The sequence below is a fragment of the Podarcis liolepis genome (genome assembly GCF_965112155.1).
Source record: "Podarcis liolepis genome assembly, chromosome: 9".
NCBI classification, from domain to species: domain Eukaryota; kingdom Metazoa; phylum Chordata; class Lepidosauria; order Squamata; family Lacertidae; genus Podarcis; species Podarcis liolepis.
Window position 1 is genome coordinate 3749449 of NC_139564.1, and position 17470 is coordinate 3766918.

General features: G+C 49.9%; 1 protein-coding gene across 3 annotated transcripts in view; it reads left to right on the top strand.

The window, feature by feature from the left end:
- Positions 1-17470, top strand: part of LOC310685789 (transcription factor COE1-like) — a 96598-nt gene that overhangs the window by 55345 nt on the left and 23783 nt on the right. For all 3 annotated transcript variants that reach the window (XM_083458721.1, XM_083458722.1, XM_083458723.1), the window contains 5 exons: positions 5063-5144; positions 8497-8614; positions 9798-9931; positions 11885-12011; positions 15598-15686. In XM_083458721.1, the coding sequence (XP_083314847.1) occupies positions 5063-5144; positions 8497-8614; positions 9798-9931; positions 11885-12011; positions 15598-15686 (550 nt within the window). The remainder of the gene's footprint in view (positions 1-5062; positions 5145-8496; positions 8615-9797; positions 9932-11884; positions 12012-15597; positions 15687-17470) is intronic.

Sequence of the window (17470 nt, forward strand, 5' to 3'; positions counted from 1 at the left end):
TATAGGGAAGATTCTTTAAAAATGTTGAATGCTTTATTCTGTTTTTATATGTGTTGGAAGCAGCCCAGAGTGGCTGGGGCAAGCCAGTCAGATGGGCCGTGTAGAATAATAATAATACAGTGGTACCTCGGGTTAAACCACAGAGGCTAGGACTTGCCGATCAGAAGGTCGGTGGTTCGAATCCCCACAACGGGGTGAGCTCCCATTGCTCGGTCCCTGCTCCTGCCAACATAGCAGTTCAAAAGCACGTCAAAGTGCAATTAGATAAATAGGTACCACTCCAGCAATGCGCTGCTCTGGTTTGCCAGAAGCGGCTTAGTCATGCTGACCACATGACCTGGAAGCTGTACGCCGACTCCCTCGGTCAATAAAGCGAGATGAGCACTGCAACCCCAGAGTTGGCCATGACTGGACCTAATGGTCAGGGGTCCCTTTACCTTTACCTCGGGTTAAGAACTTAATTCGTTCCGGAGGTCCGTTCTTAACCTGAAACTGTTCTTAACCTGAAGCACCGCTAATGGGGCCTCCCGCCACCGCCGCATGATTTCTGTTCTTATCCTGAAGCAAAGTTCTTAACCCGAGGTACTATTTCTGGGTTAGCGGAGTCTGTAACCTGAAGCGTCTGTAACCCAAGGTACCACTGTAATAGTAATAATAATAATAATAATAATAATAATAATAATAATAATAAGGATGTCCCTATTTTCACTGGAGAAATGTTGAAGGGTATGTTACTGAGCTAGTTGGACAACCAGCGGCTCAATATAAGGCATATTTCTCTGCTCCTAAAAGGTAAAGTAAAGGGACCCCTGACCATTAGGTCCAGTCGTGGCCGACTCTGGGGTTGTGGCGCTCACCTCGCTTTTTTAAAAAAACCCAAAACCCTACTATTGCATCCATTGCCCTTAAATTGCCAGCCTAAGTTGTTCCGCAAAGCAACGACTGGGCAGAGTGTTTGTGTGTCATAGCTGTCAACTTTCCCCTTTTTTAAAGGGAAATTCCCTTATTCCGAATAGGATTCCTCGCAAGAAAAGGGAAAAGTTGACAGCTATAGGCTGTGTGTGTGTGTGTGTGTGTGTGTGTGTGTGTGTGTGTTTAGAGCTGGCTTTTCCTCTCTTCCCAGCCTTCCCGGTCCTCTCCAGAGCAGGCACGGCTGCCGCCCCTTAATTATTGATGCTAGGATGACAATTATAGGACCCTACACAAGCATCCTAAATATTTCATCAGCCCGGAATGCGGTTGGAGAAGGAATCGTATTCTCTGGCTTCCATCCATCTTTTCAGGATTTTTTTTTTCTCAGCTGTTTCTTCTCCCCTCGGCCCACTTCTCTCTTCCTTCCCCTCTTCCTCAGTCCTTTTCAAAAGATTGCAGAACCGTAAATTGTAGAGTTGGAAGGGGTTCCAGGGGTCATCTAGTCCAACCCCCTGCAATGCAGGAATCGCAGCTAAAGAATCCCTGGCAGGCGGCCACCCAACCTCAGAACCTCCAGTCAAGGAGAGTTCACCACCTTCTGTGGTAGCCCGATCCACCGTCAAACACTTCTCAGCATCGGAAAGTTTATTCAGGATCTCCTTCTTTGTCGACTGAATCCACTGGTTCAGATCCTCTTCTCTGGTGCAGCAGAAAACCAGCTTGCTCCATCTGCCATGTGGCAACCCTTTGAATATGTGAAGATGGCTGTATAATAATAATAATAATAATAATAATAATAATAATAATAATTTTTACTTATACCCCGCCCTCCCCGGCCAGAGCCAGGCTCCGGGCGGCTAACACCAATAAAATCACAGTAAAAACATAATAGAGGGGGGGAAAGAGGGGAGGAAGGAAAGGGGGGGGACCCAATTTAAAATACAGGTTAAAATGCAATTTAAAATGCAGCCTCATTTTAAAGTAGCTGATAAATCAAGACCATAAGGGTCAGACTGAGTCCAAACCAAAGGCCAGGCGGAACAGCTCTGTGTTGCAGGCCCTGTGGAAAGATGTCAAGTCTCTCAGGGCCCTAGTCTCTTGTGACAGAGTGTTCCACCACGTCGGGGCCAGTGCTGAAAAGGCCCTGGCCCTAGCTGAGAGCAATCTAACCTCCTTGAGGCCCGGGACCTCCAAAGTGTTGTTATTTGTGGACCTTAAGGTCCTCCGCGCGGCATACCAGGAGAGGCGGTCCTGTAGGTACGAGGGTCCTAGGCCGCATAGGGCTTTGAAGGTCAAAACCAGCACCTTAAACCTGACCCTGTACTCCACCGGGAGCCACCTCCGAGTCCCTTCTTATCCAGGCTAAACATACCCAGTTCCGTCAACCACTCCTCATAAGGCTTGGTTTCGGGACCCTGGATCATCCCTCGGCCGTCGTCTTCGGCACACCTTCCTCAGGATCCTGGGAACCCTGGCAAACAATCAAGGGATCTTTGCCACATCTCGCGATCCATGGCATGTCTGGCAAGCCATTGCTGCGGATGCACCGAGTCCACTTTCCAGGGCTCCCTGTGACCTTGGCAAAGGATCTTTGGACATGCCTCATGGAATCACTTCTCCTGGCGTTGCCGACGGAAGCCCAAAACCAGTCAGCTTCTGCGACTTCCAAGCCAAGCCCAGAAAGGTCACATCCACACCATACGTTTAAAACCTGTGGCTTCTTCCAAAGAATCCTGGAAACTGTGGTTTGCCCCTCAGGCCATTAGCATTCGCAGCACCCCTTTTTTAATGATTTTATTAACAATTTCAACATAACATATTATCAAAACATATCATGTTCATTATTTTCTCCCCCTTTCCCCCCTTCAAACCCTCCCCACAGCTCCTCTCTCTGATTTCTCAGCACATATTATTCTCTGCATGTTATAAAATTATACATATCCTTACATTATCTATCTACCATTATCTATCTATTGAGAGCCAGTGTGGTGTAGTGGTTAAGAGTGGTAGTCTCGTAATCTGGGGAACCGGGTTCAATTCCCCGCTGCTCCACATGCAGCTGCTGGGTGACCTTGGGCTAGTCACACTTCTCTGAACTCTCTCAGCCCCACACACCTCACAGAGTGTTTGTTGTGGGGGAGGAAGGGAAAGGAGAATGTGAGCCGCTTTGAGACTCCTTAAAGGGAGTGAAAGGCGGGATATCAAATCCAAACTCTTCTTCTTCTTCTACCATGTTGCCAACCAATAAATTGGTGTATGTTTATTCAAAACCTGCCAAGGAGTCCAATTCATTTTGTTGTCTTTTTAGATAAGTTGTAAAAAGCTCCCCTTCTTCCGTAAAGTCACAGTTGTCCTTGTCCCGCAATCTGTATGTCAATTTAGCCATCTCTGTGTAGCTCATCAATTTTTCTTTTGTTGGGATTTCCTCATTCTTCCATCCTTGTGAGCATTCCCAGCACCCTTAACCAACCATAGTTCCCAGGACTCTTTGGGGTAAGCCATGCGCTTTAAATGCACCGTGAGGGTGTGGCTGGTGTCAGACTTTAGCCGCTGACGGCTCCCAGAATGCACAGAGGTTGCCAGTTGTGTGCCCTCCCCTGAGGGCCTGGCGCTCTCCGCAGTTTCTCATGCCCAGCTTCTCATGCCCATTAAAGGCGGGCACCCGGGCTCCTGGTCTGCTTTGGGAACTCACAGTGAGCTCATGGAATCAAAGAATTGTGGAATTAGATATCCAACCTCTGCTTTAAAAACTCCCTTGCCTTGAACAGCAGTCCAGCAAAGCGAGCAATTCTCAGGCTGCTACGAAAGGCGCAGAAAGCAGAACATTAGAACACGCACCCCAGTGGCAATTTGGGGGTGACTCCAGGTATCTCTGCAAATCCTGGAAGGAGCTGGGCGTGTGAAGCTGTGGCTCGGATCTGCATCCAGCGCAGGCTTCCCTCGCCCCACACTCCCTGCCATCTGCGCTGCCGCCCCCCCAGGGCTCAGATATCTCCAGGGTTTGTATTCCCTGATTGATCGTTCTCTGCAGCAATAAAGCCCATTAGCTGCCTCGGAGGCAGCCGGGGATCAGTTTCCAATCAATACCCTCTTAAGCAGAGAAGGGTACATTTCAGGGCTGCCTTAAAGGGCCAGTGCAACCACCAGGCGCATGGGAGGAAGGGAGGCAAAGGGTGCGTGATCCATTTAGGCGAGGATTGGGGCTGGGTGGACGAGGGTGTTGGGAAAGGGGTTTGGACAGGCACTGGCCACAGTCCAGACTGGTTTGACCAGAGAAGGTGCTTGGATACTGTTGCTTTCTTCTTGGAAAAAATCATTCTTGAACTTCTCTGCGGCCAAGTTGGCCAGAGCACCTGAGCCAAACCATCAGGCGAGGAACTAGGGCTTGGAATCTGGTGACCAACATGAAACCTCGTCCGTCGGGGCAAATTGGGCGGTGCCCTGCCAACCCCAGCCTGCTCCCACCTACTGCCTGCCTTACTTGCAGCCAGTTCAGAAGTTGGCTTTGCCCACCAGCTCTTTCTACACTCTTGCCATAATAATAATAATAATAATAATAATAATAATAATAATAATAATAATAATTTATTATTTGTACCCTGTCCATCTGGCTGGGTTTCCCCAGCCACTCTGGGCGGCTTCCAACAAAGTTGAAAAATACATTAAAATGTCACACATTAAAAACTTCCCTGAACAGGGCTGCCTTCAGATGTCTTCTAAATGTCAGGTAGTTGTTTTTCTCTTTGACGTCTGATGGGAGGGCATTCTACAGAGCGGGCGCCACTACCGAGAAGGCCCTCTGCCTGGTTCCCTGTAGCTTTGCTTCTCGCAGCGGAGGGAACCGCCAGAAGGCCTTCGGTGCTGGACCTCGGTGTCCAGGCAGAATGATGGGGGTGGAGACGCTCTTTCAGGTATATTGGACCGAGGCCATTTGCACCAACATGTTGAATTGTGCTCGGAAACGTACTCAGCCTGGTTGGCTTCCCAACATTGGCTCTGGCGCCCCCTGCTGTTGGGCTCCTTGCTTTCTGCCCTACCAGGCCCAAGGGGGCCCAGCAGACACAATCTCTGACTTGACCCCCGTGGAGAGCCAGAGCAATGGCTTCTCTCTGGGTAAGTACAACGCCCTCTTTTCTCCTCTTCCTTCTAGATTTTTCCTCAAGTTCTTCCTCAAATGCAACCAGAACTGCCTGAAGAATGCAGGGAACCCCCGGGACATGCGCCGCTTTCAGGTGAGACGCTCCCCATTTTCCCTTTCAGCTGCTACTTCTGTTCCATCCTGATAAAAACCACAGCAGGAGCGATCTGGTCCTCTCCAAAGAGACACTGAGAAAGATGCTACAGTGAGATGGGGCCCGAGAAAGACCTTGATCGGGAGATTTCCACACACAAGGAGCCACCACTGAAAAGGCCCTTCCCCAGCGAGAGGGCCCTCAGGAGTCCCATGGGGTGGGCCTCACCCGCTGAGCTTCACTCATGGGCTGGTTGATATGGGGTAAGGCTTTCTTGTAGATGACAGGGTCCCCAAGCCTTAGGGCTTCGAACGTCAAAGGGAGCACCTTGAGTTGGGCTCGGAAACAATTTGCAACAGTGTTAAGGTGGGGACGGGTGTGCCTGTTGCCTGCTGGCTTCCGCCATTGCCTAGAGCAGACTTTGAATCATGGAAGGGACCCCTGAGGGTTATCCAGTCCAACCCGCTGCAATGCAAGAATTTCAGCTGAAATTTGAGCTTTAAAACTTCAGCAGTGCCCTGTGCGGTGCCAAAATTCAGAGGCCCCTCACCTCTTGCCTTCCGTTGTTTGTCAGTCAGTCAGTCAGTTTTATTGCACATAGCCAAAGGCTGCCGCAATATACACAGAATATCCAACAATTAAAAGAAAATATACTGGATTGATACAAAAAACTTAAAACACTTATATTATCAAGACATTACCTACTCTAAACAGAGCTATAAAAGTGCCTTAATATACAAGTTAAGACATTAAACAATAAAATTTATAAGCTCAAATTATCACATGGCCACTAATATATTAAAAAATAATGTTGATTAATACAATGTGCAATTATATTCGGAGTTTGGTGATAAAGATAGAATATAGCTTGATGTAAAAGGTAAAGGTAAAGGGACCCCTGACCATTAGGTCCAGTCGTGGCCAACACTGGGGTTGTGGCGCTCATCTCGCTTTACTGGCCGAGGGAGCCGGCGTATAGCTTTCAGGTCATGTGGCCAGCATGACTAAGCCGCTTCTAGCAAACCAGAGCAGTGCACGGAAACTCTGTTTACCTTCCCGCCGGAGTGGTACCTATTTATCTACTTGCACTTTAACGTGCTTTTGAACTGCTAGATTGGCAGGAGCAGGGACCGAGCAACAGGAGCTCACCCCGTCGCGGAGATTCGAACCGCCGACCTTCTGATTGGCAAATCCTAGGCTCTGTGGTTTAACCCTACAGCGCCATAAATTCATCTCCTTTACAGTTGGTGGCTACCTTGGCTATCTAATTTGCTCTAATTTTTGTAGCGGCAGTTGCAAAGAGTGCTACACGCCAGGTCACATACTTATCTATTTCTGCGAGGAGATATAAAATCATGTCAGACGGGTTCTGGTCAGGGGACCTTGTCATTATAGGTGCTAAAAATCTTTCTCTTGCTTCATTATATAAGGGGCAGCGCAAGATGTCCTCTACTTCAGGACATCCCCTAATGCAAACACGTTCGTTTGTTGGCCTGCCTCTGTGTCTCCCATCTCTATAAGCAGAGTTTATTGTATTTAATCGTTGTTTGTCATCGTTGCAATTCCCCCCGTGGTGCCCTCTGGGCTCGGCACCCAGTGCGAGCGAGTCGGTCTCACTTGCCTAAATCTACCTCTGCTACCAAGCGTGGTTCGCACTCGCCTCTCGCCCGTAGCGGCGGTGGCGTCTGCTGCTGCTCCTTCTCCTTCCCTCATCAAGGTGGGTGTGCTTTCGCTCCCAGGCACCCGCGCTATGCAAATTGGAATGGCTGCTAATCATGTAAAAATGTCACAATTACCATATCGTTAGGAGAGGAACCTGATGATGAAGCCCCCCAGCCAGCCAGCCAGAGCCGGTTGAGGCCCAGGGAGCCCCTTCTTGCCCCCACAGACAGCGTGGCCCCACTGGGTCCTTCTGAGGTCTCTGGGCTCCCCTTTCCTTGCGTGAGGCTGGCATTATTCACAGACCCAAAGTGTGCTAGCGGGGTATTGCATCACGCCATATACAGCAAGCAAGCAAACACACAACAAATAGCAGGAAAAAGAAATATAAACCCAGGCGTCTATATTTCCCAAGCTGGCGTGGATATTGCATGTTGAGCATCTTACGTCCGAAGCATAGGAAGTAAAAAAATCCCCCCCAGATGACTTTAAAATGTCCTAGATTCTCTATTCCCCTGCAGAAACACAGTTTATGTGTGATTCCACTCATACCTGTGCAATAACCCGATGGACATTTTAAAACTTCTTTAAAGAAACTCATCAGAGAAATAATAATAATAATAATAATAATAATAATAATAATAATAATAATAATAATAATTTATCATTTATACCCCGCCCATCTGGTTGCATTGCCCAAGCCACTCTGGGCGGCTTCCAACACATATAAAAACATAATAAAACATTTAAAAAAACAGTTTCCTTGTACAAGGCTGCCTTCAGATGTCTTCTAAAAGTCAGATAGTTGGTTATCTCCTTGACATCTGATGGGAGGGCACTCCACAGGGCGGGTGCCACTACCAAGAAGGCCCTCTGTCTGGTTCTCTAGCTTCTTGCAGTGAGGGAACTGTCAGAAGGCCCTCGGCGCTGGACCTCAGTGTCCAAACTGAGCAATGGGGGCAGAGATGCTCCTTCAGGTATACTGGGTTGAGGCCATTTAGGGCTTTCAAAGTCAGCACCAACACTTTGAATTGTGCTCGGAAATGTCCTGCAAGCCAATATAGAACTTTCAGGACCTGTGTTATATTGTCTCGGCGGCCACTCCCAGTCCCCAGTCTGGCTGCCACATCCTGGATTAGTTGTGGTTTCTGGGTAGCCCCAGAAGATTAGTTGTGGTTTCAAAGGTAGCCCCACGGAGAGCGCATTGCAGTAGTCCATGCGGGAGATAACCAGAGCATGCACCACTCTGGTGAGACAGTCTGCGGGCAGGGAGGGTCTCAGCCTGCGTACCTGATGGAGCTGGTAGACAGCTGCCCTGGACACAGAGTTGACCTGCGCCTCCATGGACAGCTGTGAGTCCAAAATGACCCCAGGCTGCGCACCTGCCAGTGTGCAAATTGGCAGCTGGCCTTCCACCTTATTTCTTTGTGCAGAGAATGTGCAGCCAAGCAGCTGAAAGGCATCAAGGGGCAAATCTGGCTGTGACAAATTGCATCAGAGATGCTCGGCGGGGCGGGACAGGGGCAGACATCGCCCTATACTCCTGGATAGTACCCTCTCGCTGATGGAATGACCCCGATGGTTGTCTAGCCTGTTTTTCTACCTTCTGAGGACCAGGAAATTGCTGTTTTGCTGGGAGTCTAGATGTCTCCTTCTCCTCCTTGGCAAACCCCTAATCTCTCTTCCCCTTTAGGTTGTGGTGTCGACGACAGTCAATGTGGACGGCCATGTCCTGGCGGTGTCTGATAACATGTTTGTGCACAACAACTCCAAGCATGGGAGGCGGGCAAGAAGGCTGGACCCCTCTGAAGGTCTGTGTTGCAGCAGCGCAGTGGCAAACTCAGGCGTCAGATCTTATCATAGCCAGACCTTATCACAGATTCTAGGTTTACGAAAGAATCTCGCAGTTGTACATTGATGTGTTGCAACGATCACTGCTCATCTCCATATATTATTTTCTGTGGCGCCTTGTACGCCTCCTTCCGGCAAGCTGGTGCCTAACATATCACTCTGCTTTTCATTGGACCCCATCGGTGAGGCCGAGAGGTGGGTCTTGTCGTCTGGGCAGCCCAGGTCCCCCATGCATGCTGCCCAGACGTGCGCAGTACCCTTTGGTACTGCTAATACAGTGGTTTGACTCCACCCCTGAAGGCACACTCTATTGACTCTCAAGACAGACGGATGACAACAACAGCTATTTTATTTTAAAGTTTTGTTGGAAGCCGCCCAGAGTGGCTGGGGAAACCTGGCCAGATGGGCAGGGTTTAAATTATTATTATTATTATTATTATTATTATTATTATTATTACAGTCATACCTCAGGTTGAAGTAGCTTCAGGTTAAGGATTTTCGGGTTGCACTCTACGGCGACCTGGAAGTAATGGAGCGTGTTACTTTCGGGTATCGCCACTTGCGCATGCGCAGTCGCTCAAAACGACGTCACGCGCATGTGCGGAAGTGGCGAATCGTGACATGTGCAGGCGCAGGTTGTGTTCGCTTCAGGATGCAAACGGGGCTCCAGAACGGATCCCGTTCGCATCCAGAGGTACCACTGTAGTATTATTATTATTATTATTATTATTATTATTATTATTATTATTATTATTATTATTATTATTTTCTGTGCACTATTGTGGGCAAATGATTTGGGGTTGGACTACATAGCCCTTTGCATGCCTTCCAACGATTCTATGAAGAAGGACCACCTTTCTCTTGGGGCTGTCATAGCCTATGGTTCTCTAGAATCCTCATCGGCTCGGAAGCCTGGAATCAGAGAACTGTAGAGTTGGAAGGGCCCCCCGAAGGCCATCTACTCCAACCCCCTTCATTGCCTATTTTTCCATCCCTCCGATATGCACTGCCATCCCCTTTGCCCTCCTCTGCGCCCCACATCACTGCCCACTTTCCCTTCTTACGGTGATCTGCACCTCCTCTTCTTCCGCTCACCCCAGTTGCTGACTCTCCGCCTTGTCTCTCCCCCCTCCCTGCCTGAAGCTGCCACCCCCTGCATCAAAGCCATCAGCCCCAGCGAAGGCTGGACGACGGGCGGCGCCACCGTCATCGTCATCGGGGACAACTTCTTTGACGGGCTGCAGGTGGTCTTTGGCACCATGTTGGTGTGGAGCGAGGTGAGTCTCCAGGTGCACGCTGAGAACTTCTTTTTTTAATTTGTTTAATCATCTTTTCAATACAAACATCAACCGCAAAAGACACATACAACAAAAACCATAATAACACAATTTGACAAGTCGGATTTAAATGCACTGATATACCTACGACTACATCTTTTTAAACAATATTTCCCCACCTCTCTCTCCTCCCTCTACTTCCCACAACTGTCCACCTTATCGCTTAAATATTCGTTCCAGATTTCTTCATATTTATCCATTCTTATTTTGCGTCGACACGCAATTTGTTCATATGTAGCTAATCTGTCCATAATCCATGTGCTCAATTGAATCTTTTTGCGGCTCTTCCAATTCATCTAAACAAGTTTATTTGCTTCTAATATAGCACGGCACATCCATTTATTTATTTATTGACCCCTTGAAATCTCCCACATTTTCGGAATATAATTTAGAATTAAATTCAGTTCCCCTAAGTAACGATTTCTTTTTATGTGCACACTGAGGACTTGAAACTTGGTTTGCCAATCGTTCCCCCCTAAAAAACCAGAGATTTGCGAGCAGCCTTGCCAAACTGCAGCTCCCAGGGTGCTTTGCAGGGAGCCATGACAGTTCAAGCTGGCAGCAAAACAATGGAGGTTTGCAGCATAGAGAGGCCTCTGCGTCTGGTTGCACAGATGTGGTTGGCAACTTAACTAATGAAAAGGAAGGGTGTTCTAGTCTGGTGCCGGATCCCACAGGGGAAGGAAGCATGCTGATTTATCCAGAGTCAGACCACTGTGTGACCCACCAGGTCTAGTATTGTCTTTTCGGACTGGCAGCTGTAGTTCACCAGGGTTGCAAGCAGGGATCTCTGGGGACTTGAACCCAAGGCAGATGCTCTTCTGCTCAGCTACAGGCCTGCCGCCTTGTGGATAGCTCCTAAAGGGCCAGCCTTCTGGCCTGGAGATAGAATCATAGAATCGTTGGAAGGACCTAAGGATCATCTAGTCCAACCCACTGCAATGGTCATCTCCTCCTCCTCCTTTCCATAGTCTCCTGCCCGCCCTGACCTGCTGGATAGGCAAGGTCCTATTGGGGACATTGGGTTCCTCAGGGAAAGGTGCGCATGAGGGTCCCGATTCTGGCCTGACAGTGCTCTGGGAGGTGTTTCTGGGGTCCGTGGAATTCAGGCTCAATGGCCTCTGGCTCCCCAACGGCAGCCCCAGAGCTCCGTAAAAGTTCAGGAAGGGGCCACCGGAATGAGGGTGGTGAAAACAGCACAAGATATTATGGGCTGACGCGTGAATCTGCGGGATGAAATAGCAGAAGAACGTTGCATTAGGAGAGTGAGGAAAATTCTCAGGGATGACTCACACCCTGGCCGGCACTTTCTTATCTCCTGCCCTCGGCGTACAGCTTCCAGGTCATGTGGCCAGCAGGACTAAGCCGCTTCTGGCGAAACCAGAGGAGTGCACAGAAACACCATTTATTTTCCCGCCAGAGTGGTACCTATTTATCTACTTGCACTTTGACGTGCTTGTGAACTGCTAGGTTGGCAGGAGCAGGGACCGAGCAACGGGAGCTCACCCCGTCGCGGGGATTCGAACCGCCGACCTTCTGATCGGCAAGTCCTAGGCTCTGTGGTTTAACCCACAGCGCCACCCGCATCCCACCCAGGATTAGTTGCACCAACAGGGTAAAGAACAGCTTCTATCCGTGGGCTGTTAGGCTGCTGAATGAAAAGATAACAACAGGGCAACTGACTTTCGGGTTTGGTGGATGTGCGTCAGTAAACGAGGGGAATTAAGACTAAGAGAGCTGGGTTGGGGGTGCTCGTGTAATCTCACTGTATACAAGTTGTACAAGTGACAATAATGTATTGCAATTTCAATGATCTGTGAGAACAGGATGCTGGTCTCAATTTGCCATTGGCTCTTGTTCTGCTTTTATATGTCTGCCCACCTCTCTTAACAGCTCATCACGCCGCACGCAATCCGTGTGCAGACTCCGCCAAGGCACATTCCTGGAGTGGTGGAAGTGACCCTCTCCTACAAATCGAAGCAGTTCTGCAAAGGAGCGCCAGGACGCTTTGTTTACACTGGTGAGAGTTGGGGCAGTCTTCTTCTGTGGGGAGGTTGTGCAAGGGGCATCGGGTAGTGACTTTTCAGACAGCTCACGGTCCTCGTGGCCTTTGGAACTCCTGGCTTTGCTGTGAAATGATGGCACTCATCTGATCCCCCTGAATTTGCAGCCAGTGGTCAGTGCAACTTCGGGAGAGATCAAAGAAAATCTGTCTTTGCATGGTTGAACTATGGAACTCTCTGCCACAGGAGGCAGAGATGGGCACTCACCCTGGGGGCTTTAAAAGAGGATTAGACAAATTCATGGAGGAGGAGAGGGTTGGGGTCGACTACTAGCCGCTATGGCTATGGTCTGCCTCCACAGTCGGAGGCAGCGATGCTTCTGAATACCAGTTTCTGGAAACCGCAGGAAGGTCGAGTGGCTCTTGTGTTCGAATCCTGCTTGTGGGTTCTCAAAAAAGGCACTTGGCTGGCCGCTGTGAGAGCAGGATGCTGGGCTAACAGCCCATTGTCCTGATACAGCAGGCTCTTTTTAGCAAACAGATTGAGGTTGAATCCTGACAAGACAGAAGTATTGTTTTGGGGGGACAGGGGGCGGACAGGTGTGGAGGACTCTCTGGTCCTGAATGGGGTAACTGTGCCCCTGAAGGACCAGGTGCGCAGCCTGCAAATCATTCTGGACTCACAGCTGTCCATGGAGATGGAGGTCAATTCTGTGTCCAGGGCAGCTGTCTCCCAGCTCCATCTGGCACGCAGGATGAGACCCTACCTGCCCGCGGACTGTCTTGCCAGAGTGGTGCATGCTCTGGTTATCTCTCGCTTGGACTATTGCAATGCACTCTACGTGGGGCTACCTTTGAAGGTGACTCGAAAACTACAACTAGAATGCGGCAGCTAGACTGGTGACTGGGAGCGGCTGCTGAGACCATATCACACCGGTCTTGAAAGACCTACATTCGCTCCCAGTACGTTACCGAGCACAATTCAAAGTGTTGGTGCTGACCTTCAAAGCCCTAAATGGCCTCGGCCCAGGATACCTAAAGGAGCGTCTCCATCCCCATCATTCAGCCCGGACACTGAGGTCCATTGCCAAGGGCCATCTAGCGGTTCCCTCGCTGAGAGAAGCCAAGTTACAGGGAACCAGGCAGAGGGCCTTCTCGGTAGTGGCACCCACCCTGTGGAACGCCCTCCCACCAGATGTCAAAGAGAACAACTACCAGACTTTTAGAAGACATCTGAAGGCGGCCCTGTTTAGGGAAGATTAATGTTTAATAGGTTATTGTATTTTAATATTCTGTTGGAAGCCGCCCAGAGTGGCTGGGGAAACCCAGCCAGATGGGCGGGGTATAAATAATAAATTATTATTATTATTATTATTATTATTATTATTATTATTATTATTATTTCATTATACTGGTCCCCCAATGGCGGGGCCAAGCATATGAAGTACCCCCCACCTGTGGGACAATGGGAGCATGTGCTCTGGCCCGCCCTTCACACATCTGAGCCCATGTGTGGAATTCAGAACGGTAGAGCTGTCAAGACCCCATCTCGGCCCGTCTTCCCCTGTCCCCAAAAGCACAACCCTGTGACCGCATCTCTGTGTGTGTGTGTCGTCCCACCCACCTACCCCCCTCGTTGCATGGGTAATCCCGTGTGCTCTGGCCTGTGAAAGGCCTTCCAGGGGTGGGGGCGGGGGGAGCAGGGAGAAAATCAATACCAATTACTCCTGCACGAACGCTGCCCAGAACTGGAATTGCAGCATATGTTTACGCTAAATCAGGCAATCTATCTTCATCTTGGTTCAGTAATGAAGCGCGCCAATCTCAGAGGGAGGAGGTTTAAAGGGGGAGGGGGGAGGGAGGGGGGAGTATGCGCCTTCTGGGTGATAGACAGGTTATTGGAGGGTGGTGGAATCCCTGATTCTCTGTGCCTTGGAGATTGGGGGGGGGGCGAAAGAGGAGGAGAGCGGAAAGGGGGGAGAAGAGATCATTTATGATTATTCATATCAATGTTGTTATTTGTTCAATTTCTCTGCCTCTCTTTCTCCGAGGATCACAGGGCTGGTTGCAATATAAAAACACATAGATACATGCCAGAGATACAAATTCAAATTCCACCACCACATACAGAGAGAGAGAGAGAGATTAAAAGGCCATAGATGGTTTAATTAGTCAAAGGCCTGGGGGAAAAAGGGATGTTTTTGCCTGGCTCCTGAAGGTGAGGGCCAGTGATGGCTATTTCTGTGCCTCCAAGGTGGGAGGCAGCAATTCCTCTGGATCCCAGAGGGCTCTTGTGTTCGAATCCTGATAACGGGAGTCCCACAAGCCACCGTGAGAGGCTAGACCAGGTGGCCCCTTGGCCTGTCCCAGCAACGTTCTCCTTATGTTCTTGTGGGCAGATTCTTGCTGTTCCTTAGCACTGGTATTGTCCCAGAAGGCATCTTGTGTGAGGACAGGTTGAAGGTGTGCTTTTGGAACTTTTGCCGTAGGCTATTCCTACATTATCGGGACATGGGTGGTGCTGTGGGTTAAATCACAGAGCCTAGGACTTGCTGAGCAGAAGGTCGGCGGTTCGAATCCCCGCAACGGGGTGAGCTCCCGTTGCTCAGTCCCTGCTCCTGCCAACCTAGCAGTTTGAAAGCACGTCAAAAGTGCAAGTAGATAAATAGGTACCGCTCTGGTGGGAAGGTAAACAGCTTTTCCGTGTGCTGCTCTGGTTCGCCAGAAGTGGCTTAGTCATGCTGGCCACATGACCCGGAAGCTGTACGCCGGCTCCCTCGGCCAATAAAGCGAGATGAGCGCCGCAACCCCAGAGTCGGTCACGACTGGACCTAATGGTCAGGGGTCCCTTTACCTTTATTCCTACATTTGGAGGGGGTTAGAATCGTAGATTTGGAAGGGGTCCCAAGGGTCATCTAGTCCAACCCCCTGCCATGCCCCAAATGGAAACCCACAAGAGTTCTCTCCCCTCCTGCGATTTCCAGCAACTGGTACTCAGAGGCCCTGCTCCCTCCACCATTTCAACTCGCTTCCTCTCCTTGAATTCTTTCTGTTCCAGCTGGTCATTACAGGAACTACGTAACTAAGAACTAGCGCCTGTTTGCCATTTTTCCTCCTCCCTCCTCATTCCTTTTCCTTTTGTGTGGCATCATTTAGACTACAAGGAATCCTCTTTTTTCTGTTAAAGGGTGAAGATGCTTTAAATAAAATGAAAGATGTGAAGAAGTACCTTTTTTGAGAGGGAAAGTGAAGAGGGAGGTTTTTTTTCTCCCCTTCTTGTGACACTGGGGCTTGGTGGACAGCATATGGGGCTGAAAGCCAAGAGTTTCAGCACAGACTAAAAGAACGATTCCTTTGCCTAGCGTGTAGTTAAGATATGGAACTCCCGCCCACAGGAGGAAGGGATGACTTTAAAATAGGTTTAGAATATGTCTGGAGATAACACTGTCTAGAGGAAAGCCCTCTGTGAACGGGATTTGGTATCTGAAGTTCAGCTTAGAAATGCACAAATTTACGGGAGAAGCCACACCGTTCTGGCCGCTCTGTCTCTCAACAACGACCCCAATTCACTGGATTCTAACCTGCTCACTCTTTCCGCCTGCAGCCTTGAATGAGCCAACCATCGACTACGGCTTCCTGCGCTTGCAGAAGGTGATCCCGCGACACCCCGGAGACCCTGAACGTTTGCCCAAGGTAGGGAATCTCACAAGGCATTCAAGTGTATAGTCATACCTCGGGTTACAGCCGCTTCAGGTTGCGTTTTTTTGGGTTGCGGACCGCCGAAACCTGGAAGTACCAGAACGGGTTACGTCCGGGTTTCGGCGGTCACACATGCACAGAAGCGCCGAATCGCAACCCACGATGTTCGGAGGCTAGGGGAGTTCGTGGAGAGAAGGTCTGCCGAGGGCTCCAAGCCAAAAGGGAGCCTCTGTGCGCCACCAAGAACCAGGTCCCGACACAAATATAATATAATAATAATTTATTATTTATACCCCGCCCATCTGCCTGAGCTTTCCCAGCCACTCTGGGCAGCTTCCAAGTGAGTGTTAAAAACAATGCAGCATTAAATATCTAAAACTTCCCTAAACAGGGCTGCCTTCAGATGTCTTTTAAAGATAAGATAGCTACTTATTTCCTTGACATCTGGTGGGAGGGCATTCCACAGGGCGGGTGCCACCACCGAGAAGGCCCTCTGCCTGGTTCCCTGTAACCTCACTTCTCGCAGTGAGGGAACCGCCAGAAGGCTCTCGGAGCTGGATCTCAGTGTCCGGGCTGAATGATGGGGGTGGAGATGCTCCTTCAGGTATACAGGACCGAGGCCGTTTAGGGCTTTAAAGGCCAGCACCAACACTTTGAATTGTGCTCGGAAACATACTGGGAGCCAATGCAGATCTCATAGGACCGGTGTTATGTGGTCCCGGCGGCCACTCCTAGTCACCAGAGAAGAGGGCGATGGTCTGCTCCCTGACGCTCTGCTTCCCTGTCCTCTCTCGGAAGCAGAGTGCTGGGCCGTGTGGGTCTGGGCTTCCTACAGCCCAGCCGATTCTGGGGACCACGCATTTCCCCACCTTCTGGCACTGGAGCAATGAGAGACCCACATCATCAGACTGGGAGTGCATCAGTAGCGTGCGTAAGCAAGCCCCGCGCACCTCCCCGACACAACCGGCACGCAGACCCCTCGATTAGTCTTGCGCTTGCTGGAGACAGGTTGCTCCTTTGTTCCACGCGCTCCGGCTGTCCTCGCCAAAGCGTGGCTAATGCCTCTGGGCAGAGAACAGCTGGCGGTGAGAGGGAGGGCCTTCGGGTGGAGAGTGACAGCGAGAACCGGCCTCCAAATTGGAGCCATTCATCATGGGCTGACAGGGACGCTGCAATCACTGCTGCGGCCACGTTCCTGCGCGCAGGCCTCCCTTTGGTGCCGGAGCGCATGGCGCAGCGCTGCTTCCGTGGCCTTGGCACGCTGGGGAACTGGATTCTGTGTACGGGGGTGTCGGAATTGCTCTGCAGCTTGGGACCAGTAGTCCATCTTCTCCAACATCCTCCACTTAAGAATTGAGGTGTTTGTGAGTGCTTCTAAGCCAGGCGTGTAAGTACATAAGAAGGCATCCTTTTCTCACAGTTGCCAACCCAGGGAAAAGCCACAACCTGGATTCAAACTCAAATGCACTCCCCCCCCCCCCCGTGGTTTCCAGCAACTGGTGTTCGGAAGTGCAGGAAAAGCGTAGCTATCCTGGCTGGTTGGCCATCGATAGTCCTCTCCTCCAGGAATTTGTCCAGACCTTTTTAAAAGCCGTCACTCCTGTGGCAAGGAGTTCCGTAGTTTAATAATAATAATATATTTTATTTATACCCTGCCCTCCCCAGCCAAGACTGGGCTCAGGGCGGCTAACACCAGGTATAAAAACAATTGATTAAAATACAGCTTAAAAACATTATTAAAATACAACATTGAAATACAGCCTCATTTCAGTAGAAAC